The following is a 21641-nucleotide window of genomic DNA, read 5'->3' on the forward strand; positions in this document are numbered from 1 at the left end:
TTGATTTTGTTCTCTGGGGCAACCTTTGCCCCTTAGGACTACTTGTTCATGTGATGAGAATACCAACTCATCTTTAAGTACACCCCCGAACTCTTTAGGCTGTTCCAGCATTTATTAAAGGTAGCCCCGGCTACCATTTCAAGGACTTGAGTCCTCTTCCATATTTGACCTCCCACAGTCATTACTTTTGGTCTCACATTCATGAGCACCAACCTCAACTATATGAGGATAATCTTGTGACTCCTTTATTGCTTTGGAGTCTTTATCTTTCCCGTGATCCCAACTATAGTTGTTTATCACAACTACGTTAGCCCGTTTGTTGCGTCAAACACTCATTTGGATCACATCCTCAGCTCTCTGAAGAAACCTTATACTGTTCCCAAGATCCCAAAGTCGTTCCATTATTGGCCCTTTTCTATCCACCATATTGTGCCCAAGTTCACGCATGAACTTGAGTGGAGAGCCATGTCCTCTTGACATGCTACTCCTCAAGGATAAGCCCACTTCTAGGACCTTCCGATGCCAACATCAATGGTGATATACTTGAGCACCAATAAAAGTCGGACTAAGGAACAGCTTCGATACCAAATTGTAAGCGACTAAATTTTCCATTCTACTTTAGTCATTTAACCACATCTTCGACCACTTAGAGGAGTCTCATTCATAACCTCCATAAGTCCAATTCAGGACTTGGGGCTTGCTAGCCCTGAAAATGGCATCCATGCCACTCAACATTTGCACTTGGTCCAAGTGCTCCACGTGTCCAATCCCATGACCGACACTCAAAGGTACCATCGACATGGCAGCTTGTCACGCTAAGGCCACGCCCAATCACCTTTGCCACACTGGTAGTCCAATACCACATGCACCCCAGTCTTGGCTCTCCAACTAGGCAAGCCATCCGTGAGTGGTCATCTCAGATCCACTCCTTAGCATCCTTAGGATGCCCACCGACAAGGGGAATAGCCTTCCCCAATATCCCTTTGTCAGTCCCCACTAAGTCCCTTTCTGCCCCTTGCCGTGTTTGCCAACACTGCCACTGGATCGAGGCCCACAGGCCCGACCACTAAGTCCCATGGTCCTCTAGGACTTCCTCACCATACGACTGTGTCCTTGGTCACTACCCCAGAGGACTGCTCCTCTTCCTTTCCATAGTCTGGGCCTTTGGGGACAACATTTCGGAACACCGTGGCCTTACGCGAGCCATCTGGGTACTCTCCCCACCTTCCGCCCTTGGGTGCTCTAGCCATGGGCTTAGAGCGAGGTTCCGTTGAGCCACGCCTGGTATCCAAGTAAGTAGTGCCACCCACACTTGGACTAGGAGCATCGGCTAGTCGATCTCCTGGGGGAACTAAAGCCGGCTCTTGAACACTTCACCAAGCTACCCCGCTTGTCAGTCCGTGTTCACTCTAGTCTTGGACTTCTTAGTGGTTAGCTCATCTCTCAACACTGGGTTTGGCCTTCCTGGGCCAAACTAGCCTTTCCTGGCCAAACTGGCTCCGTTGGGCTCCAACCCCCACTCTCTCCCTACTATACTTTTGGAACCCCCCGCAACCCCCCCCCCCCCCAGGGGGGACGATCGCTTTGGGCTTTCACCCAATTGCCTGTATTAGTATTTGGACTCGGACTCGGACTTGGTCTCGGTCCCGGATTCGGACTTGGACTCAGTCTCGGTCTCGGTCTTGTTCTCGGTCCCGGTCTCGGTTCCATCTCGGACTCCATCTCGGACACCATCTTGGGTCCATCTTGGACTCCATCTCGGGTCCATCTCAAACTCCATCTCGGGTCCATCTCGGACTCCATCTCGGACTCCACTTCGGGTCCATCTCGGATCCATCTCGGACTCTATATCGGATTCCATCTTGGACTCCATTTCGGGTCCATCTCGGATCCATCTCGGACTCCATCTCGGACTCCACTTTGGGTCCATCTCGGAGTCCATCTCGGACTCCATATCGGACTCCACTTCGGGTCCATCTTGGACTCCACTTCGGGTCCATCTTGGACTCCAACTCAGGTCCACCTCGGACTCCATCTCAGACACTTCCATGTGTCATATGTTGGTCCTTTTTGGGTCCCTTTTTGGAGCCTTGCTTATTGCTTGCTTCGTGCTCGTTCCTTGAGCAATTTGTTGGGAGTTCCACTCCCGCTCTCGACCTTCCAAGTCAGAGCTTTTAGTCCAAACGTGTTGCACTCGTTTGGCTTTCGCTTCGGCCACTACCACGTAGCACCCTTTCCGGCTCCACTTTGGGGCCTAGGGATTTTGTGTCTCACATATTGCACATGCACAATTTCGAAAGGATTAGCCTATTGGACATTATGCCAAACCTTATCAAATTGTGATCCAACTTGCCACAATATTCAATACTAAGCAAGGAACCCTTTAGTCAAACCATATACCATAAGATTGGGAAAATGAATTAACACTAAATCATCCACTTTGTACTTTGTAGGTGGACAATGATGGGAGTTGTAGTGTTATTCTTGTCCCATGTGTTCAGTAGACTCTATTTAGATAAGTGGAAAAATGTTTATCAAATACTAATCTTAAGACTTAACATTGGCAGTCGTGGCAATCACAAATGCAAACTTAATTTTGTTGGTAATACTGGATCATGATTATATAAAAGTTTATATGGTGAAGCATTAACAAAACTTTGCACCCTATGACATATGCATACTGAAAAGATAGGATATAAACATCCCAATCTAAATGTTGAAATTTTATATACTTCTCAATCATCCCTTTGAAGGTCTGAACAAATCATTCTAACAAGCCATCTGATTGTGGATAATAAACATTTGTGAAAGTGTTGCATATCTAAAACACCACTAATTGAGGAGGAAGTATCTAACAATAGTTGTAGACACATTAGCAAGAGCACCAATTTCCACCTAATGAGTCAAGTAGTCAAAAGCAATAATGACATTCATTGCTAATAATCGACCGTGGAAAAGGCCCTATCAAATCAAATACCATTAACTCAAACAGATGGGAAAATGCAATTAATTTCAACCATCCTTTCGCAACACAAGGGGGAGTATTATGAACTTGGCACCAATTGCAGCTATGCATATACTAGATAATATCATGTCATATCTCAAACTTATAAAAAGAATTGCATAGCTTTTCAGTCACATGATAATGTCCTATATACCCATATAAAATAGGAGAATCATGATAGGTATGGAAAAAGCATAGAATAAAGATTGAAAGCACCACAAACCATAAATGATCATTAGGATTCGTCCCTATAAAATAAAGAAGATTAGCTTCAAGATGATATCAAGAATATAAATGCCAAAATAGCAAGTCATCATCATCTAATGTAGAATTCTTAAATCTATTGTGAAGCCTTTGGATCCACAGCTTAACCTTTTGATCTTTATAAACTTTATTAAAAGAAGATAAATTTTGCTTTGCACTTTGTAGACATTAAATGTCAAGTACAACAACTACCGATGGCATGAAATCCTTGTTAAAAAATCCATAGATGCTAGAATAATAAACTTATCAGAAACATGAGAAGAGAGTGAAGAAGGAAAAGGATTTCAAAAAAGGATATCAATATTAACCATAAATCTCCCTGTGCAATGAACAATATCAAAATTATATATCTGAAGCTTCAAAGCCCACCAAATAGTATGACTAACTAAGTTCTTCAACTTTAATAATGAAGTAAGTGTAGAATGATCACCTTCTTGTAATGTCTGAGAACCATGTAGATATGTATGAAGTTATTGAAACTTCAAGCTACTACTAAACACTTATTTTTTATCGTGGAGTAGTTCACCTCTATTGGTTGTAATATATAAATGATATATACAATAATATGGTGCTGACTAAGCACACTTGGGCTCTTTTGCATTAATACACCTCCAAAATCGATATCAGAAGAATCTACGTGCAAAATGAAAAGTCGAGTGTAGTTAAGATATGGCAAAATTGGAGGAGTTATCAATAACTCTTTGAGATCCATAAATACCTGCTCACAGTTTGTAGACAAAATGAAAGATGACATTGACGACTTTAGCAATGCTTGCAATGGTGCAATGCAATCAAAAAGATGATCAACAAAAAAACTGAGATATTACACCTTGCCTAGGAAATGTTGCACATTATTCACACACTTTGAGTGAGGAACTTTAAAGTAGCCACAAGTTTGTCTGGATCAACTTGGAAACCCTTACAAGAAATATGGTACCCAAGATAAGTCATGTCCTTGGACCCAAATATTCACTTTGATTATTTCAATTTTAAACCAACTTCTCATAGTTGATCCAACACCTTATGAATATCATAAATATGTTCCTCCCAAAGTGGATCAAAATATCATTGATGAAGTCTGAAACTTACTAAATATGAAATAGTGCTAGATTGTGAATTTGGGCATAAGACAAACATTATTGTGTTCAAAACAATCTCTACATTCCATAAATATGCCAGACAAGCATAGTGCAAGACAAAGCAAAAGAGAATTAAAAGTCAGGCCAAGTATGCTCAGCAAGAAACACATAGGAGTTCTTACTTTATGTTCATTTGACTAAGTAATTTACTAACACTTGAACAAAAAGGGTTAAAAACAAAATTAGCAATACCAACCTTTTATCATTGTGGCAATAAAGAAAGAATATCTAAAAGGACTTACTGACAAGTAACTTTTGATACCTACAATCACATTCATAACAAGAAGTTTCAAAGTGTTTGGCATGATTATGTTACAATCAATCCATACTAAGGATAAGTTCAAAAACTTAACTTGACATTACTTGCAATGACTGTAACTCAAGCTTGAAATCTCCCACATGCACAACCAAGTTCGCTTTATCCCATGCACATATATATATAGTCGTTGCTATAAAGAATGGAAACTGACTCTGTTGTATGATGCAAATGTAGACGGCAATGTATGGCAATAAACTAAGCAATAGAAAATAAACTCAAGCTTGTATCAACCAACACGGAGAGAAGAATAAAGGACCCTTTATTATAAAAATGAGTTTGGAAAGTAAACACTAGATGAATTGATACTAAGTAAACTATTTGATAATGCTCCCAAAAGAAAGATGAAGGGGTTATTAACTTATTTGCACAAGGTCCCTTCATTACTCGTGCAACTCCTTGTTTCGCAAAAGCATTTTGGTATTTAGACTTTCCATTGTAACAACACTAATAGGACATTGTTAACGCCAAAGTCTTCACCTAAAAAATAAAAGTCACAAATTTGGAAAACACTAACAACATTGATAAGTGTAACCAACCTTATCATACATCCAACAACGGACATCACAACTATGACCACATCTTCACTCGTGTCTTTGAACTCGGGCAACAATAGCATCAACATCCATTGGAACAAGACTATCTTCCACAGGAAGTAGAGCTAAAAAATGTGTAATGAGAAGTGGAAAAGATAATGTATCATAATGTTATGCTAAATAAAGAGTATCATTAAGGGTTGCTAGAGCAAATGCATGTATAAATCTTATAAGATCTTTATGAAGTCACAACATTCCCAACTTGATCATCTCCGATATATTTGGTGTTTTATAGATTTAATTTAATTTCCAAGTTTAAAAATTACATAAGCACTACCAATTTATTATGTATAAAAACACCAATGTAGTTATTAGTTTTGGTAACTAAAACTATTGTAACAAGATAAAATTATTAACTGTCATGTAAAAATCATGAATATTATTTACTTTATATGTACACTTCTAATTTTTCCCTTCTTAATTAAAATTTTGGCATAATTACTTAAATAAACAGAAAATATTGTCAAATTTTTTAGATATGTGAAATAATGTATGGACAAATTGTTTACATGTGAAATAATATATCCTCACCTGTAAATTAGGACATATGGATGAAACTTTTGAGAATTTCAAATATACTGCTATCACTCAATTATCATTAACAAACTTTTCATTTATCTTTATGGTCTGAATCCTAACTTTGCATCTTTATGGTGTGGTTTCCAAAAGGTGTTTCTCAATCCTCACCTCCCAGCAGGAAATTATAAATTTCCCCAATATATGTTGCCATCCAAGAGGTTAGGCTTTTTACAAAGCTTTTGAAAGAGGTTTAGGGTTTATAGGTACTTAAAGCATCTTCAAGTATATACTAAACTTTTCCCGCGCTAGCTGAGTCGTCTTCCTCCTCGCGCAGGCTCTTGTAGCGGTACCAGTGCGCCAGCGGCAAATAGATAAGGATGTCGATCGCGCTGAGAACCGCTAGCAGCCAGAAGAAGTAATCCATGTGCCCCTGGTTGAGATTGTCTGCGATCCATCCGGGGTTGCCATTCCTCTGCGATATGCGCATCACGATCGTCACCAGCAGGCTGCTGAGGTAGCTCCCCAGCGCGTTGGTCGTGAGCGACAGGGCGGCGGCCAGGCTCTGCATCCCGTCCGGCGACTGCTGGTAGAAGAACTCGATCTGGCCGATGAAAGTGAACACCTCCGAGGCGCCGATGAGAAAGTACTGCGGGACTTGCCAGAAGATGCTCATCTGCCTCCTCACCAGCACCGGATCGTCGCTCACGGCGTCGGGATCCATCAGCCCCCTGCTCCGAGCGATCTCCAGGCGCTTTATCTCCACCAGCGCAGCGATGATCATCGAGAAGGTTGAGATGATCAGACCGATTCCCATCCTCTGGAGCTGCGTGAACCCCTGTGGATGCTTGGTGTAGCGGCGGACGAGCGGCACCAGGAGGCGGTCGTAGAGAGGGACCCAAAGGATGACGCTCAAGGTGTCGAAGATGGAGAGCGAGGCCGGCGGGATCTTGAAGTTGCTCGAGCCGACGTAAGTGTTCATCACCCCGCCTTGCTCCACGAACAATGTTGACATCTGGGAGTAGACGGTTGCGAAGACGATGCTGGTAGCCCAGATTGGCAGCAGCCGGGCGAGCATCTTCACCTCCTCGACTCGAGTGACAGTGCTAAGCAGCCATGGTGACGGTGATACTTCGGCGCTCGCCCTGTCTTTCACAGCAGCTTTGTCCAGAAACCTTTGAGAAAAGTCAGTGTGAAAAAATAATAAATCGGAATACATGATAACTCTTACCGAAAGTTGGGAGAGTGTGCTAGCTTCCTCGTCTCCGAGTCGTTGTCCTCGTGAAGCAAGGATTTGTCTTCAGGAACTTGGACTCTCCACTTCCGCCCGGCGGCAAGAAGCACTTGGGCGACTCGTGTGAGCGGACTCATCCCTGGAGGCTGGTGCCTGTACAGCCTGGTTCCCGAGAAAAAGGAGCATATCGCTATCGCCATTGCCGCCGTCGGGATGCCAAAGCCCCATGCCCAGCTCACTTGGTCTTGGATGTAAACCAGAATGCTGCTCGACACGAGAGCGCCGATGTTGATGGAGAAGTAAAACCAGTTGAAAAACGATGTCATCTGTTTCTTCTCCGCCGGATTCTTGTCGTCAAACTGGTCCGCTCCAAACGACGAGACGCACGGCTTGATTCCACCCGTCCCGAGCGCTATGAGATATAGTGAGCTGTAGAAGACTGCGAGCTGGCCCAGAGTTGCCGATGAGCATGACTGTTCGTGACAAGTTGGTCGTAGAGACGGTAGTGACGCTGAAAGAGTGAGAAGTAGCATTCCCTTGCACAATCCGAAAGTCACTTCATAAGCTAGCTTGATAGCAATCTTACCAGGAAGTATACGCAAGAGAAAGCAGCGATCGTCCAGTATCTTCCAATGTAGGAGTCCGCGATAAAGGCGCCAATGAGCGGCGTGATGTAGCAAGTTCCCGACCAGTTGTTGACATTGGTAGCAGCGGTTGCATTGTTCTGGTTGAGCTTCTTGGTCATGTACACCACCAGGTTAGTGCTGATGCCATAGTATGCCAGCCTCTCGCAGCATTCATTGCCTGAAGAAACGTTAACACACAAACTTGAATCGAAAAAAAGAGCTCACCAAGTATGAATGGACAAGCTTTCCAGCCGCCAGTCTTCCTTTTCTCCGCACCCTTAAGGGATGAAAGGGAATCCTTTCTCTACAACACAAGATTAGAAGCATTAGCCAGTGAAAGCAACGAGTACCTGGAGCGCCGGCGCCTCCACGCTCTCGGGAGCTTCCATGAGAACAATAACACACTTTTTAGCAAAGCCTAGAAATCTTATTTTAAGGGTTCTAAAACCAGTTTCGGTGCACCTGCAAATAACTTTGAAAACCACGTAGCATAATTGCATCAAACACAAAAAAAAGAAAAGCTTGCCAGTCACATTCGCGTCGCGTGATTGAACGAACTTGTTAACAGTCGTTTTCTTTGACAGCAAAGCGGGGAAAATGCCGCAAAGCGATTTAGACATAAAGTATCCTAGCCGTATCCGCGATCACTGCTCACAAAACAGACTGTTAGTATTTATATGAACCGAGAAAGCTCACCGCACTTTGTTTGCTCCCCGTTTACTTGTTCAAGAGCTTTCGTTCGTACGTTGTGTGGAATAACAGACAAGCTGCTCAACCGTGCGCCTCCTTCTGTGCACCACGACTTCTGTCTCCTGAACTTTCGCAAAGGGTTCACAGTCCAAAACCAACTCAGTCTCATGGTAAGGAAGGAGAGAATCGAGCGGCAGAAAGCGAAGCAGTCGTCTTCGGTATCAGGTGATTTTTTCTCGATAAAACCATCTTCCACCATGAGTTTGCTGATAGACTTCCCTTCGCGAGGTAGGAACTTGGTCTGGAAAAAACACACATTATACACACAGAACGGATACGCTTCAGATAGTTCTCTTACCTCTACGGTTGAGAGATCGACCCCTCTGGTGCTTAACTCATTGAGCAAACTGTTGAATTCTTCTTGCGTAGGAAGGTAGTGGCCGCTGTAACCCTCGATAGACTGATATAAACAGATGGTCATAGATAGATTTATGCATAGCAGAGCTTGAGTACCTTTAAAACTCCATCTGTGGCTCTCAGACGTCCGGCTGCTTTTACCGCTCCTCCGGCTAAAAAGCTCGAGTGCTGGAATTTTCCTCTTACCTTCTGTAAAGAAGAAATACAAAAGTGCAACTTACAAGAGCTTGCTTAAGAAAACCTCTTACCCGTCCAACGTAAAGCTTCCCATTCGTATCCATTACGAAAATCCACTTGTCGCGTCCTTCGTCCGTATCAAGAGGTTTCCCACAGCTGGTGTATATCAATCTCCCGTCTTGAATCGTCACCTCGTACTCTTTCCTTTTTTTCTGTTGGTTTCATCAGTCTCAAGCGCCAAAGAATTGGAAAATTGCCATACATACTGGACTCAAGTAGCAAATTTGTTCTTTCATGAGAACTGTTCTAGGACACTCCTCAAGGTCCAGGTATCTCCCTTCCCCGGCATCTAGCCTGTACCGAAGCAACTTAGCATAAAGCTTTGTCAACTACAAAAACAAACGCAGCACCAGGTAAAAAAACGCTCCTTCGTCCCACTTCTTTCCCAGGCGTTGAAGTAGAAACGCAGATTGTGTCCATAACGGTGCTTCACATCAATCTGCGCAGAAACATCAGAAACTGACGATGGCGAGTGTGATCAATCCACAGCTGACTTACAGCTTCCAGCCAGTGTTGAAACGCGAGCTTCTTGGCCTTCTCGTCCTGGAAAAGTCCTCTTCCCACCTGCAGATCGCCCAGCTTTCTTGAAAAAACCGAAAACACTCGATGTTTGGATCGACCTTGGCGGCCTCTCTTCCAGCACGGATCCACCGGTGAGGAGGATCATCTTGCGCTGTCTTCTTCGATAGGACGACGCCATTCACAACGTTCCACCTAATTGACAAGATGTGAGAAAAGAGAGAATGGAAGAAAAAGAAAGAGCTATACCATCCATAGTCTTTGGCTAGGCACGCGCAGTCCGCGAGCTGGCGCCTGGTTCTGTAGCCACGATACATCTTTTGCATCGCGATGGCGGCATCGTCCTGAGGTTTCTCTGCCAAGACAGAGAGCACAAGCTAAAACTCGAAATTTCTTTGCGGATGATCGATCGGTTAAGAAACACCGCACCGCAGCTCACAGCGGCGCTCTTTCGAACCGGAGCGCCTTCTAGCGCCGAGCAATCCATCCTAAAATTCGTCGATCTGCAAGGAAAATGCCGCTAAGCTTAGCGCAAGGGAGTCAAAGCAGCAAAGCAAGACCGATCGAAGCTTATCCACACCTGCGCGCGTGGCAGCGATCCAATCTCTCGAGCTTCCGCTCGCCCAAGCTCGCGCAACCCTAAACGAGACGCGCGCTCTCTCCTTTTTCCCCTTGGCTCTTCCGGACATCGCCGTACGACTAGATCTATCGCCTTTGCCAGGAAATTGCCTCGAAGCTCGTCCTCCTTCCTTCTCGTTTAAAGTATGAGTATTTTTTGTTGGCTCGTGCAAGACTTTGACCGGATCCCCTCGTTGACTAAAGCTTGACTTTCACTTTACACAGTCAAGCTTTCCTTTTACTTAGTCGCCAATCTTCTTTTACTTAGTCGCCTTATACTTGAAGCGATACGCGAATGGAAGATAGAAGAGAAAGTTGACGACGCTGAGCGCTGCCAAGAGCCAAAAGAAGTAGTCAATGTGGCCATGATTGAGGTTGTCGGCGATCCATCCGGGCTTCCCATCCCTCCGGGTGATCTTGGTGACGATGGTCACCAGCAAGCTCGAGAGGTAGTTCCCCAGCGCCACCGTCGCCAGCGACAGCGCCGAGCCCAAGCTCCGCATGGCGTCGGGCGACTGCTCGTAGAAGAACTCGAGCTGCCCGATGAAGGTGAACACCTCCGACGCCCCGATGATGAAGTACTGGGGGATTTGCCAGAAGATGCTGAGCTGCGCGTTGAGGAGCTTCGGGAAGTTCTTGTCGTCGGCATCCACCAGGCCTTTCTCCCTCGCGACTCGCAGACGCTGGATCTCCAGGACCGCCGCCACCACCATGGAGAGCGTGGAGATGACGAGACCGATTCCCATTCTCTGGAGCTGCGTGAATCCCTGTGGGTGGCCGGTGTACCTGCGGACGAAGGGGACGAGCAGCCGGTCGTAGATCGGGACCCAGATCAACACGCTGAGCGTGTCAAACATGGAGAGCGATGCCGACGGGACCTTGAAGGTGCCGAGGATGTAGTCCATCTTGAGGCCTTGCACCACGAACAGCGTCGACATCTGAGCGTAGACTGTGGAGAAGACGATGGCGCTGGCCCAGATAGGAACGATTCGTAGCAGGATCTTCACTTCCTCGACTTGAGTGACCGTGCAAAGGTTCCACGTTGTCGTCGGTCTTGACCTGTCCTCGACCGCTGCCTTGTCCAGGAAACTTTCAAAAGCGAAAGGCACAAGAACTTAGAACGAAGCGAAGCCCGAAAAAATATGTAAGGAGCACTTCTTCACCTGTATTCTGCTGTGTGCTGGATTTTTCGGCTCCCTTCGATGGCGGACGCCTTCTCGTCGACCTCGTAGAGCATGGTCTCGTCGGCTGGAAGACGTAGCCTCCAGTTCCGGATGGCTGCGACGATAACTTGAGCGATCCGAGTGAGCGGACTGCCTCCTGGTTTCTGGTGCCTGTACTTCTTGGACCCGGTGAAGAAGCTCACAATGGCTATTCCCATTGCTGCTGCCGGTATGCCAAATCCCCAGGCCCAGTTGACGCTTTGCTGGATGTAAACGAGAAAGGTGCTGGCGATCATGGCACCGACGTTGATCGAGAAGTAGAACCAGTTGAAGAAGACAGTCTTATACTTCTTCTCCGAGGGGTCTTCGTCGTCAAACTGGTCTGCTCCAAAGGATGAAACGCAAGGCTTGATTCCACCAGTGCCCAGCGCTACCAGATAGAGAGCCAGATAGAATGATCCGATCTGACCAGGCGAGGCCCCAGGACAAACGTCCCCCACACAAGATGGTGGTTTTAACGATGGAACTGACGCTGATAACGTGAGCAGAACCATTCCCTGTAAGACAAACAAACTTTTAGCTGCGAAGCTATGAAAGTCGAGAAAGAAGAACTTACCACAAAGTATACAGAAGAGAAGGCAGCGATCGTCCAGTAGCGACCGAGGTAGGCATCGGCCAAGAAAGCTCCTATGAGAGGTGTGATGTAAGCAGTTCCAGACCAGTTCGTCACATTGGTCGATGCAGTCGCGTTGTGCTGATGGAGTTTGTCGGTCAGAAACACCACCAAGTTCATGGAAATTCCATAGTAGGCAAGCCTCTCACAGCATTCGTTTCCTGTTCAAGGCAAGATCAAGCAAGATATCAGAAAGTTTCGTTTTTTTGTTGCTCACCCAAGATATAAGGACACGCTTTCCAGCCGCCGGTAGTTCTCCTATCAGCAGGATTGTGCTTCCAATCCACAGTGCCGTCCTTTGTGATGAAGCTCTCTTTCTCCAGATCTTCGCCATTTTCAAGATCCTTACAAAATCGAAAGCATCAGTGTGTAAGTTGTAAGTCTTCCATTCTCCTAAGTTTCTTCCAAGAGAAATTCCTCACCTTGGTTGATGGGGGCAGGAGCCCAGCAGTGCTAGCGTCGGCGACGGTGCTCTCCTCCATGGCTCCCATCCCTTTCCCCTCACACAGGAAGAATTTGGAACTTTCAAGGGAACTTTAGAACCAGAGTTCCCAGCTTCGATTCTGGTCTAAAGTTTCCTCGATCGCTCATCTGGCGAACCGGACGAGCCATTTGTCGCCGTATAGCGTGGAGATGCGTCTTTTAATCCTTTCCTGTGGCTCCAATAGTCCAAAAGTCCTCTCCCGGGACCAGACTCCGGAGTCTCGGTCACGACATTGGCGCCCTTCGATCGATCCAGAGTGGAATCGATACATTGGCGTACCTCACAGCCGGCTCGATCACGCAATGCGCACGGAATCCAACCCCCTCTCCTAAAGCCCTAGACTCGCCCGTACAGCGCGTACGGGCAATGAGGTTTTGGTAAAGTGTTTCGAACCTTCGATGCCGGGGAAATATCGCCATGTTGAGCGTAGTTGCTCCGCGCGATTGGGTCCTGCTGCCCTATTTTGGTTCCTCCAAGATTGACGCAGGGGTTTGGTCGATCCGGGGCGCGATAATCTCTCTCAGGTATGGGGGCTTGCTCCTCTCGTCTTCTCGGCTGGGTAATCCCTACTGCTAGCTGCATTTGTCGAGAGAGCACGGAGGAAGATCTACTTCTTCTACTTCCACAGTGAGGATTCTAGAATCTAGATCTCTGGCGTAGTTCTTTGGGATCTGCGCAGTTGGAAATTTCCAGTCGCAATCCAAGATTTTTTAGATTTTCGCCGCATTCATCTTCACTTATCCACTTCTTTCCTTTGCAGCTATTTTTATGGACGAGAAGCAAAGATTGGATATAGACAGCATCCAGTTGGATGATCCTAGCGACTGCTGCGACACGCCACCCGTCTCCCCCTCTGCCAAGGACCGGCGAAAGAAGAAGAAGAAGAAGAACAAGAGTTACTACAGCAATCCGGCCAGCATCCAAGCGTTTGATGAAGGCCGGCAGCAGAAGCTCGCCGAGGAGAAATCCCGGCAGCTCCACAAACCATCTACATTTGCAAGCTCCGAGCCGTGCGCAATCCCGCTGCGAACTTCCAAAGCTTTTGAGTATGAGGATGCTCACGCTTTGGATAGCTCACCATCGTCGCCATATCCGCTCTCGAGCTCGTGTCCGGTACGTTGTAGCTCTTTCGTGTTCTCTTGTTTGTGTTCTTAACTATGATGCTCGCTTTTCCTTTTTCCAGTTGTTTTCGCTGCGATCCGCATTGCGTGGAGGCCATGAAGGCCTGGGTTTGGGACCGAGGCCTAAGCTACACGTAAAGTGGGCCGTCGACGTTCGTGATCCGCCCAAGAGCAGCGTCTCCCACACACTCAATCGCCACAACAGCTCGAGAAAGAAACGGTCCAAGTCCAAGACAAAAACCAAGTTCGTTTTTGTTTTGCTAGTTTTCTTCTCTCTTTTCTTTGCTGACAAAAGGTGCAATACTTTACAGGTCTGGAGGCTTAAAACCATTGAACAGTGGCTCAATGATGGAGGGCCAAGAAGTCGTCCCTTGCGCTCCTGATAGCCCTGTTTCAGAGGACGAAACGGTTGGCCAAAAGCCTGGCCTTACCGGCGGACTGTTTCCTCCCAGAAACCTTACTTTCACGCTTGATGAACTTCACTCAAACTTGGCATGGTCATCAGCCAAAAGCTTCTTTGCCTCTATGGAGGTGGCCATGCAACACATGCTTCTGGCTTCTAGTTTCATCGAACAGGTACTCAGTTCTTTCGCGCGTCCACTCTTGTTACCAGCTTGCTACCGCAGGGAAATATTGCCGGTGCTTTGATCGAGTACAAGGCCGCAGCCAACGTCTTCAGGTAAATCGAAAGCTCTTATCACGCAAAAAAGTAGTGAATCTATCACACAGATTGGCCAAGCTCGACTCCGAGACTGAAGGCCGCAGCGAGTGTAGAACCGCGGCAGTCAGGGGCCAAGTTCTCGCCTGGATCGCCATGGCGACGCTCTACAGCGCGAGCGGTCAGAGCCTCAAGGGGCAAAAATGCCACAACTTGGCACTGGAGGCGTGCCAGGAGGTGGGAATGAGCTACAAGGATAGCATCCAGTGCGTTGAGAACTTCCCGGCCGCGCACCAATTCAAAGGAAATGGTGGAAGCAATCACTGCAGCCTCGCGGCGGCGCTATCGTCGGCCTCGAGCGCCTGTGAAGCGTCAAGAACAGAGAAGACGAGTGTTTGTATATAAGTTTTTTCCTCTAACGTAAGGTGTCCTTACACGCAAAGCTCCTTCCTATTTTTCCAAGATATTTAGGGCTTGGAGCTCGCGAAGCTATGGCGCCGGTCGATTCGTGCACGACGCCATTGCTCCAGGACGGCCAGACTACTGAAGCGCCGGTAAGTTCTTGGCTGGAATTTCTTTCTTGATCTGAGAGCGAGCGCTTGTTGTTGTGGAATCGTCAGCTCGAGGATCCCAAGCAGAGCTCCAGCTCGCGGCAGAACGTTTGCGAGGACGACGATGTCGATGGGACGTATTACACGGGCGATGGATCCGTGGATTCGTCCGGGCGCCGCTCGATCAGGGCCAAGACCGGCGGCTGGAAGGCCTGCCCTTTCATTCTAGGTGGAGATTGGCATACGTTGTGATCGCTTTCTCACTTTCTCGCAGGGAACGAATTTTGCGAGCGATTGGCGTACTATGGCATCAACACGAACCTGGTCGTGTATTTGACAACGGTGTTGCATCAAGGCAATGCCGCCGCTGCTAAATCCGTCACTGCTTGGTCTGGCACTTGCTACCTCACGACCTTCATTGGTGCGTTTCTCGCGGATTCGTATTGGGGACGCTACTGGACCATAGGAATTCTCTCCATTTTCTATGCAATCGTAAGCAACTGTTCTTTGTTCTTTTCCTGGTTTCGTCTCTAACTTGTTTTGGCTCTCGCAGGGGATGATTCTTCTCACTCTGTCAGCCTCCTTGCCCTCGCTGAAACCGTCCGTTTGTCCTCTCGACAACACCCCCTGCGAGAGTGCCACTCCGGGGCAAATGGCGTTCTTCTACACCGCCCTGTACCTCATCGCTTTCGGGACCGGTGGCATCAAGCCCTGTGTGTCCTCTTTCGGAGCTGACCAGTTCGACACTGGAGATCCCACCGAGAGAGCACACATGACGTCGTTTTTCAACTGGTTCTACTTCTCCATCAACGTTGGAGCTCTTATCGCCAGCAGCGTGATCGTGTACATACAGGTGAACGTCGGATGGGGAATCGGATTCGCAATACCTGCAGTCACGATGCTGGTGGCCATATGCACTTTCTTCTTCGGGACGCCGCTGTATAGGAACCAAAAGCCCGGTGGAAGCTCACTCACTCGTATCGCCCAAGTCATAGTTGCTGCCATCGCGAAGTCCCGAGTACAAGTCCCGGCGGACGAGCGGCTTCTTTACGAGGTGCCGGACAAGGAATCGGCCATCCAAGGAAGCAGGAAGATCGAACACACTGACGAGCTCACGTAAGATCTTTGCTAGTTTTGTTCGCTGATTAGTTTCGCTTTGAATCCACCAGGTGTTTGGACAAAGCAGCGACACAAACAGCTCCTGACTTAGAAAACCGACCAAGTCCTTGGCGCTTATGCACAGTCACTCAGGTCGAGGAAGTAAAGATCTTTGTCCGGATGCTCCCAATATGGGCGAGCACGATTGTCTTCTTCACGGTCTACTCGCAGATGTCCACCTTCTTCGTGGAGCAGGGCCAGAGAATGGATCCCAAACTGGGTCCAAAGTTTAACATCCCGGCAGCATCGCTCACCGTCTTCGACACGCTCACCATCATCGTCTGCGTGCCACTCTACGACTGGTTCCTGGTGCCGCTGGTCCGAAAGTTCACGGGCCACCCGCAGGGATTCACCCAGATCCAGAGGATGGGAATCGGCCTCGTTCTCGCCACTGCTTCGATGCTGGTAGCGGCGGTGGTGGAAGTGAAGAGGCTCCAGCTCGCGGCCGAGTTTGATCTCCTGGACAACGTCACGGATCCGGTCCCGATGAGCATTCTCTGGCAGATACCGCAGTACTTCCTCATCGGTGCCTCGGAAATTTTCACGGCCATTGGGCAGCTCGAGTTCTTCTACGATCAGGCACCCGACGCGATGAGGAGCTTGGCGAGCGCGCTGGCGCTCAGCACGACGGCGCTGGGGAACTACTTGAGCAGCTTCTTGGTGGCGGTGATCTCTGCAACGAGTTCTTCCGGGAGTTCCGGGTGGATCCCAAACAATCTAAATCGCGGCCACCTGGATTACTTCTTTTTGGTGGTGGCGGCGCTCAGCGCTCTCAATGGGCTCTTCTTCTGGGCATGCTCGAGAGGCTATCGATACAAGAAAGTTACCGTGTAAATATTTTACATTGGACTAATGTAACTTCTCGAGAAGAGTTAAATACTTCACTTTTAATTTCAACTCAATTCATGGTTTTCGCGCGCATTTTCTAGGGTTTATGGGCTATGGCGGGCGAGGAGGGGGAAATAAGAGAATCGTGGAAGCAGGCGCTGGATCGCAAGCTCGGGCGGCTGCATTCTTTGCTGTTTGGGGTGGAGGCCGCGATCAAGGCGGAGGAATGGGAGAAGGCGCTGGGTCTGGGGCTTTGTCTGCTGGGATTTCTCGAGAGCGAGACGAGGACGAGAGAGGATGCGGTGTACACTGCTCCAATAAAGAGGCATGTCCAGGATCTGATCGATGCGGCCAGGGACAAATTCTACCAAGGTTTTGAGAGGTAAGTCGATTTTGGCCATGAAATCTAGCTTACGTAGTGATTTGGTTGAAGAAATGCGCTCGCACAGGCAGCTCGATCTAGCGGCGCAGTTTTTGGGGGAGGCCAGCACCGTGTAGACGTCGCAGGGATTAGAAGCTCTCCACTTTACAAACCATTTTGTGGTGACAGCATCGTGAGTGATCTTTGCAGAATTTTTTATTTTTTCTTTCTCTCGTGGTTTTGACAATCTGAACTTACAGGAACCAATGGATATTGATCGCATAGACGTCAGCCCGGGAGAGAGCAAGAAGCGCGGAAGAGTCGTGTGTGAGCCGCCAAAGGAAGATATGATAAGGAACAAGTCTGTCGTTGTAGAGAAGCAAAATCCTGTGGAGAGTTCAGGAGGATTTGTCACAGCAAAGCAAAAATGGGTAAGCATTTTGAACTTTTTGACAGTTCTCCGCAGAAATTTCTTTCCTCAGGCACTTGACTCCAAGAAAACTGGATCAGCATCGTGTCCAGCACCTACAGGGACCAACACCACCGCTAAGACTCTGGGCCGCCGGAATGTTCGAAGTTCTTTTACACCACCTCTTCGCTCCAATGGGGGAGGAACAACCACGCAGAATTCGGATGCTGCCATCTCCGAGTCGACCACCAAATGGTACGTTCTCATGTCCATTTGGTTTAGTTTCTCAACGGTGTCATGTTAGCTTGGAACTTCTCTCTGGTCCTGATGGCGAGCTGCCTGACAAATTGCGCAATCTGGAACCTCGCCTGCTTGAGCACATAAGCAACGAAATAATGGAAAGGGATTCAAACGTTCGCTGGGATGACATAGGTAGCGCTTTTTCTCACTCATTAGTTTGTGTTGTAACTTCAATTTTTTGCAAACAGCTGGACTGGATCATGCTAAAAAGAGTGTCACAGAAATGGTGATTTGGCCTCTTTTACGCCCGGACATTTTCCATGGCTGCCGCTCGCCAGGAAAAGGACTCCTCCTTTTTGGCCCCCCTGTAAGTGTATATATTGAGCGCATTGATGAAGCAACTCAAGAATGTGACAGGGAACAGGCAAGACAATGATAGGAAAAGCGATCGCTGGCGAATCAAAAGCTACATTCTTTTCAATATCAGCAAGCTCGCTAACTAGCAAATGGGTAACTTTGATTTTCTTCCTAGCACATGCTAATTTTTCTGCTCAGAGTTGCAGATTGGTGAAGGCGAGAAGCTTGTCCGGGCTTTGTTTGGTGTAGCCAGTTGTCGCACACCAGCGGTGATATTCATCGACGAAGTGGACTCGCTCCTATCTCAGGTATCGTCGACAATCTGAACATCTCGGTCGATATTTACGTTTTTTAAAACCAGAGGAAATCAGAGGGAGAGCATGAATCAAGCCGAAGGATAAAGACGCAGTTTCTCATCGAGATGGAAGGTATTGGAAGTGGTAACGAGCAGCTTCTTCTTATAGGTAAGCCAGGGACTGATCGATGGATTGTAGAGTTCGACAGAAATGTTTCAGGTGCTACAAACAGGCCTCAAGAGCTTGATGAAGCAGCTCGCCGTCGTTTCTCGAAGAGGCTATACATACCACTTCCTTCTGCTGGTACTTCATTCTCGCCTCACATTATGCTTGACTATGCTTCCCATGCAGAGGCTCGAGGATGGATTGTTCGTAACCTCTTGCAAAAGGATGGTCTGTTTTGTATGTCCAGCAGCGACATGGACGAAATATGCTCAATGACGGAGGGTACATACAGACACCAGCTTTCATAACCGGAATCAAGTTCGTCCTTTTGCTGCTTCCAGGCTATTCCGGTTCTGACATGAACAACCTCGTCAAAGAAGCATCCATGTATCCTCTCCGCGAGGCGCTCAAAGCGGGGAAAGACATTGGCAAGATTAGCACCGAAGAAATGCGAGCTATTGGGCTACAGGTAAGCAAAAGCTTCCACTCTACGTACTCTTAATCTCCTTTGCAGGACTTCAGGGCCGCTCTTCAAGAAGTAAAGCCTTCAGTCTCGAAATGCGAGCTGGGTGCCTACGAGGATTGGAACTCTCAGTTTGGAAGCCTGTGCTTGTGACGAACAAGGAGCGAGCGAGGAGCGGCATCACTAGAAGATTAAAGAGTTATGGTACGTGCTTCAACAAGCGTCCAGCTTATTTCATCGTTATCGTGCGAACGCTCCAGGGAGGAAGGATGGACAGGCCGGGGCTGGTTGAGGCTCGTCACATAAAGTCGTCCTCAATCTCCTGGAGAGACTTGCCTTTGCCGGCAATGTCCTTGTTGGAAGTCATCTTCTCCGACACCATCAGGGCTTTGTAGCTCCGGACGTCCGCCTCCCTCTCCTTCTGGACGCGCTCCAGCTCTTCGCGACGTTTCTGCTCGGAAAGACAAACAAGTTCTAGCGGCCTGGGACAAAGAAAAATCGCCAGACCTTGTCGCGCATCTGGTTCTTTCGCTCCGCTCGTTCCTGGGAGTTGTAGACCTCTCTCTCGGCTGAAACGAGGAAGAGGATGATACCATGAAAACTATATGGCGAAAGAACGAACAACGCTACCTTTCAAGTCTGGAGTTCTTTCGACTTTGGTCTTGTTGAGCCGGTTGACGATTTCATTCACGCGCTTCTCGACCTTGACAGTCCGGACCTGTGAAGGAGCAAAGAGAAGTGAAACTTACAGCAGGAAAGAAACGGCTTACGAGCTTGGGATTGTGGAATCCAACTTGGCCGACGTCCATGGAAGACGACTTTTTAAGATTCGACCAGGGAGTGTAGACGATGTCGAGATTGTTGATCTTGTTCCCTGGAGCCGAAGCAAAGTTGTAAAGAACGATCAAACTTCCAAGCGTGTTGCTTGTTACCTTGGATGGAGTTTGCCTTGACGAGCTGAGCGCAGTCCTCCAGGAGCTCCGCGCTGATACTGTCCATGGTCTGGCCTTTGTGGAGCCTCAAGTAGACATGAGCCGAGGAGAGCTTGTCAACGTGAAACCTGGGAAGATCCAAACCAGGAAAATTCCTTAGGGAAGAGAAGAATTGGCCATACCAGATATCCTCGGGGAAGCCGTACTTGATGAGGTCCTCGTTCTCGTGCTTGTCCAGCCCCATGTAGATGGTGAAGTCGCCCACCTCGGGCCTGGCCTTGAAGTAGTAGACCATCCCTCGACGGCGCCCCACTAAAAAACCTAGAAGTAAAACTCCCCAGCAAGAAAAACAATCGCGTTTTGATTGGACTTTGACTATGATCGACAAGAGATTCGGGCGTGGGCGTGACTGCACACGGGGAAGAACGGCAGACTTCAGTGTACTTTGTTGCTATACGGCTGAAAATGTCTTTCTCTGAACAAGTCTCTAAGAACGAGTCTTCTGACACCTTGATATATATCTATCCGGGCGCCTCGAGAAGAAGAAGCAAAGGACCCCCAAAAGTGGGAAGGAGGCGCGATCAAAGCAGCAAGCACCACTGATCTTGAAATGGAAATCAATGGTATTGTGTGGAAACGGAAGAATTCTAGATCATCATCGCATTGAAACATTGGTTTTTTGCTTAGTTCTTGGTGGGAGAAAGCTCAAGGACACCGAATGGTTTGGCACGCAGGACCCGTATGTGATTTTACAGTATGGATCCCAAAAGTTCACAACAAAAACTTGCAAAGGTATGGCACAGTTCTCCTCTTTTTTTCTAAAGTTTTATCAATCTAGATGGTGGTGAAAATCCCGTGTTCAACGACAACTTCACGCCCTCCCTGATCGAGGGTGTTCGAGAGATGAGTGTGGAGGTTTGGAACGAGAACTCGATGAGATCCGATCAGTGTATTGGCGCAGGAAAGGTGCTCCTCGACAAAGTCTTAGCTTCCGGCTATGATGATCGAAGCTGGCCACTCAAAACAAAGAGGGGAAAGTAGTTATCTAAACTCTTGGATCTTGGAGCTTTAGAAAACTAACTGCTGACAAAACATTTCCCGTTGCAGGGACGCTGGGAAATTGAGGCTGATTTTGCACTGCGACACTACAGTTGGGGTTTATCCTCCTCAAGGTGGCAATGCTCCAGCAGCTCAATGCGAGAGTGGAGAGCCAGAAACATCAGAGAAGACCTCTTCAGCATCAGGGATTGGGGGTGCGATCAAGAAATTGGTTAGGGGCCACAGGCAAGGAGAACAAAAGCAAGAGGAAGGACATGAACAAAATGAAGAGCACAAAGCAGAAGAAGTAGAAGGAGTGGAAGAAGAAGAAGAAGAAGAAGAAGAGTCGGAAGAGTCGGAGTCGGAGGAGGAGGAAGATGATGAGTGATGATCAGCCATAAAAATCGTAAGTTGGGATTTCCATTTGCTTGCGATTGAGTTTGCTTGAAAGGTTTTATAACGATTAAATATAAATTTAATCTTTTTTAATAATCACACCACAGAAATTACCAAAAAGCAAAATATCCTTTCATTTTTAATTAGTATTTTTTATTTATGTATATTAAAT

General features: G+C 47.4%; 8 protein-coding genes across 9 annotated transcripts; 4 read left to right on the plus strand and 4 right to left on the minus strand.

Moving 5' to 3' along the window:
- Positions 1–6077: 6077 nt before the first annotated feature.
- On the minus strand, positions 6078–8327 carry LOC112347044 (protein NRT1/ PTR FAMILY 8.1-like). The gene is made up of 5 exons (XM_024677204.1): positions 8046–8327; positions 7921–7999; positions 7656–7873; positions 7067–7605; positions 6078–7010 (listed from the first exon to the last, which is right to left on the minus strand). The coding sequence occupies exons 1-5, from the start codon at positions 8313–8315 to the stop codon at positions 6128–6130; spliced, it is 1989 nt and encodes a 662-aa protein (XP_024532972.1). The 5' UTR covers positions 8316–8327; the 3' UTR covers positions 6078–6127.
- LOC112347048 (IQ domain-containing protein IQM5-like) lies at positions 8241–10232 on the minus strand. The gene is made up of 12 exons (XM_024677210.1): positions 10139–10232; positions 9988–10061; positions 9808–9913; positions 9660–9753; positions 9538–9603; positions 9390–9478; positions 9246–9333; positions 9051–9191; positions 8899–8991; positions 8744–8845; positions 8397–8686; positions 8241–8342 (listed from the first exon to the last, which is right to left on the minus strand). The coding sequence occupies exons 2-12, from the start codon at positions 10043–10045 to the stop codon at positions 8324–8326; spliced, it is 1146 nt and encodes a 381-aa protein (XP_024532978.1). The 5' UTR covers positions 10046–10061; positions 10139–10232; the 3' UTR covers positions 8241–8323.
- A 117-nt stretch (positions 10233–10349) lies between these two features.
- Positions 10350–12841, minus strand: LOC9651336 (protein NRT1/ PTR FAMILY 8.3). Its single transcript, XM_002972472.2, has 5 exons — positions 12435–12841; positions 12230–12356; positions 11956–12173; positions 11340–11896; positions 10350–11265 (listed from the first exon to the last, which is right to left on the minus strand). The coding sequence occupies exons 1-5, from the start codon at positions 12501–12503 to the stop codon at positions 10437–10439; spliced, it is 1800 nt and encodes a 599-aa protein (XP_002972518.2). The 5' UTR covers positions 12504–12841; the 3' UTR covers positions 10350–10436.
- Positions 12842–12863: 22 nt separating this feature from the next.
- Positions 12864–14717, plus strand: LOC112347047. 2 transcript variants are annotated; one of them, XM_024677209.1, is made up of 7 exons: positions 12864–13020; positions 13073–13123; positions 13257–13609; positions 13680–13861; positions 13929–14193; positions 14244–14296; positions 14347–14717. In XM_024677209.1, exons 3-7 carry the CDS (start codon positions 13265–13267, stop codon positions 14678–14680), a joined length of 1179 nt encoding a protein of 392 aa, XP_024532977.1. In that variant the 5' UTR covers positions 12864–13020; positions 13073–13123; positions 13257–13264; the 3' UTR covers positions 14681–14717. The 2 variants fall into 2 exon arrangements, with proteins under 2 accessions (XP_024532977.1, XP_024532976.1); XM_024677208.1 differs by lacking the exon at positions 13073–13123 and having other exon boundaries at positions 12942–13020.
- LOC9651337 (protein NRT1/ PTR FAMILY 8.3) lies at positions 14715–16868 on the plus strand. Its single transcript, XM_002972274.2, has 5 exons — positions 14715–14829; positions 14896–15055; positions 15101–15318; positions 15380–15942; positions 15996–16868. The coding sequence occupies exons 1-5, from the start codon at positions 14767–14769 to the stop codon at positions 16816–16818; spliced, it is 1827 nt and encodes a 608-aa protein (XP_002972320.2). The 5' UTR covers positions 14715–14766; the 3' UTR covers positions 16819–16868.
- A 57-nt stretch (positions 16869–16925) lies between these two features.
- On the plus strand, positions 16926–19292 carry LOC9650829 (ATPase family AAA domain-containing protein FIGL1). The gene is made up of 13 exons (XM_024677467.1): positions 16926–17194; positions 17246–17366; positions 17434–17604; positions 17656–17837; positions 17887–18014; positions 18071–18189; positions 18240–18332; positions 18386–18487; positions 18541–18643; positions 18695–18778; positions 18827–18922; positions 18982–19109; positions 19155–19292. Exons 1-13 carry the CDS (start codon positions 16926–16928, stop codon positions 19254–19256), a joined length of 1698 nt encoding a protein of 565 aa, XP_024533235.1. The 3' UTR covers positions 19257–19292.
- On the minus strand, positions 19052–20385 carry LOC9650830 (coiled-coil domain-containing protein 25). Its single transcript, XM_002972473.2, has 6 exons — positions 20218–20385; positions 20036–20163; positions 19874–19977; positions 19734–19821; positions 19611–19672; positions 19052–19554 (listed from the first exon to the last, which is right to left on the minus strand). The coding sequence occupies exons 1-6, from the start codon at positions 20328–20330 to the stop codon at positions 19402–19404; spliced, it is 648 nt and encodes a 215-aa protein (XP_002972519.1). The 5' UTR covers positions 20331–20385; the 3' UTR covers positions 19052–19401.
- Positions 20386–20600: 215 nt separating this feature from the next.
- LOC9651338 (X-linked retinitis pigmentosa GTPase regulator-interacting protein 1) lies at positions 20601–21530 on the plus strand. Its single transcript, XM_024677398.1, has 4 exons — positions 20601–20658; positions 20723–20827; positions 20874–21072; positions 21143–21530. Exons 1-4 carry the CDS (start codon positions 20646–20648, stop codon positions 21459–21461), a joined length of 636 nt encoding a protein of 211 aa, XP_024533166.1. The 5' UTR covers positions 20601–20645; the 3' UTR covers positions 21462–21530.
- Positions 21531–21641: the final 111 nt, after the last annotated feature.

Source organism: Selaginella moellendorffii, unplaced genomic scaffold (genome assembly GCF_000143415.4).
Source record: "Selaginella moellendorffii unplaced genomic scaffold, v1.0 SELMOscaffold_19, whole genome shotgun sequence".
Taxonomy (NCBI): Eukaryota; Viridiplantae; Streptophyta; class Lycopodiopsida; order Selaginellales; family Selaginellaceae; genus Selaginella; species Selaginella moellendorffii.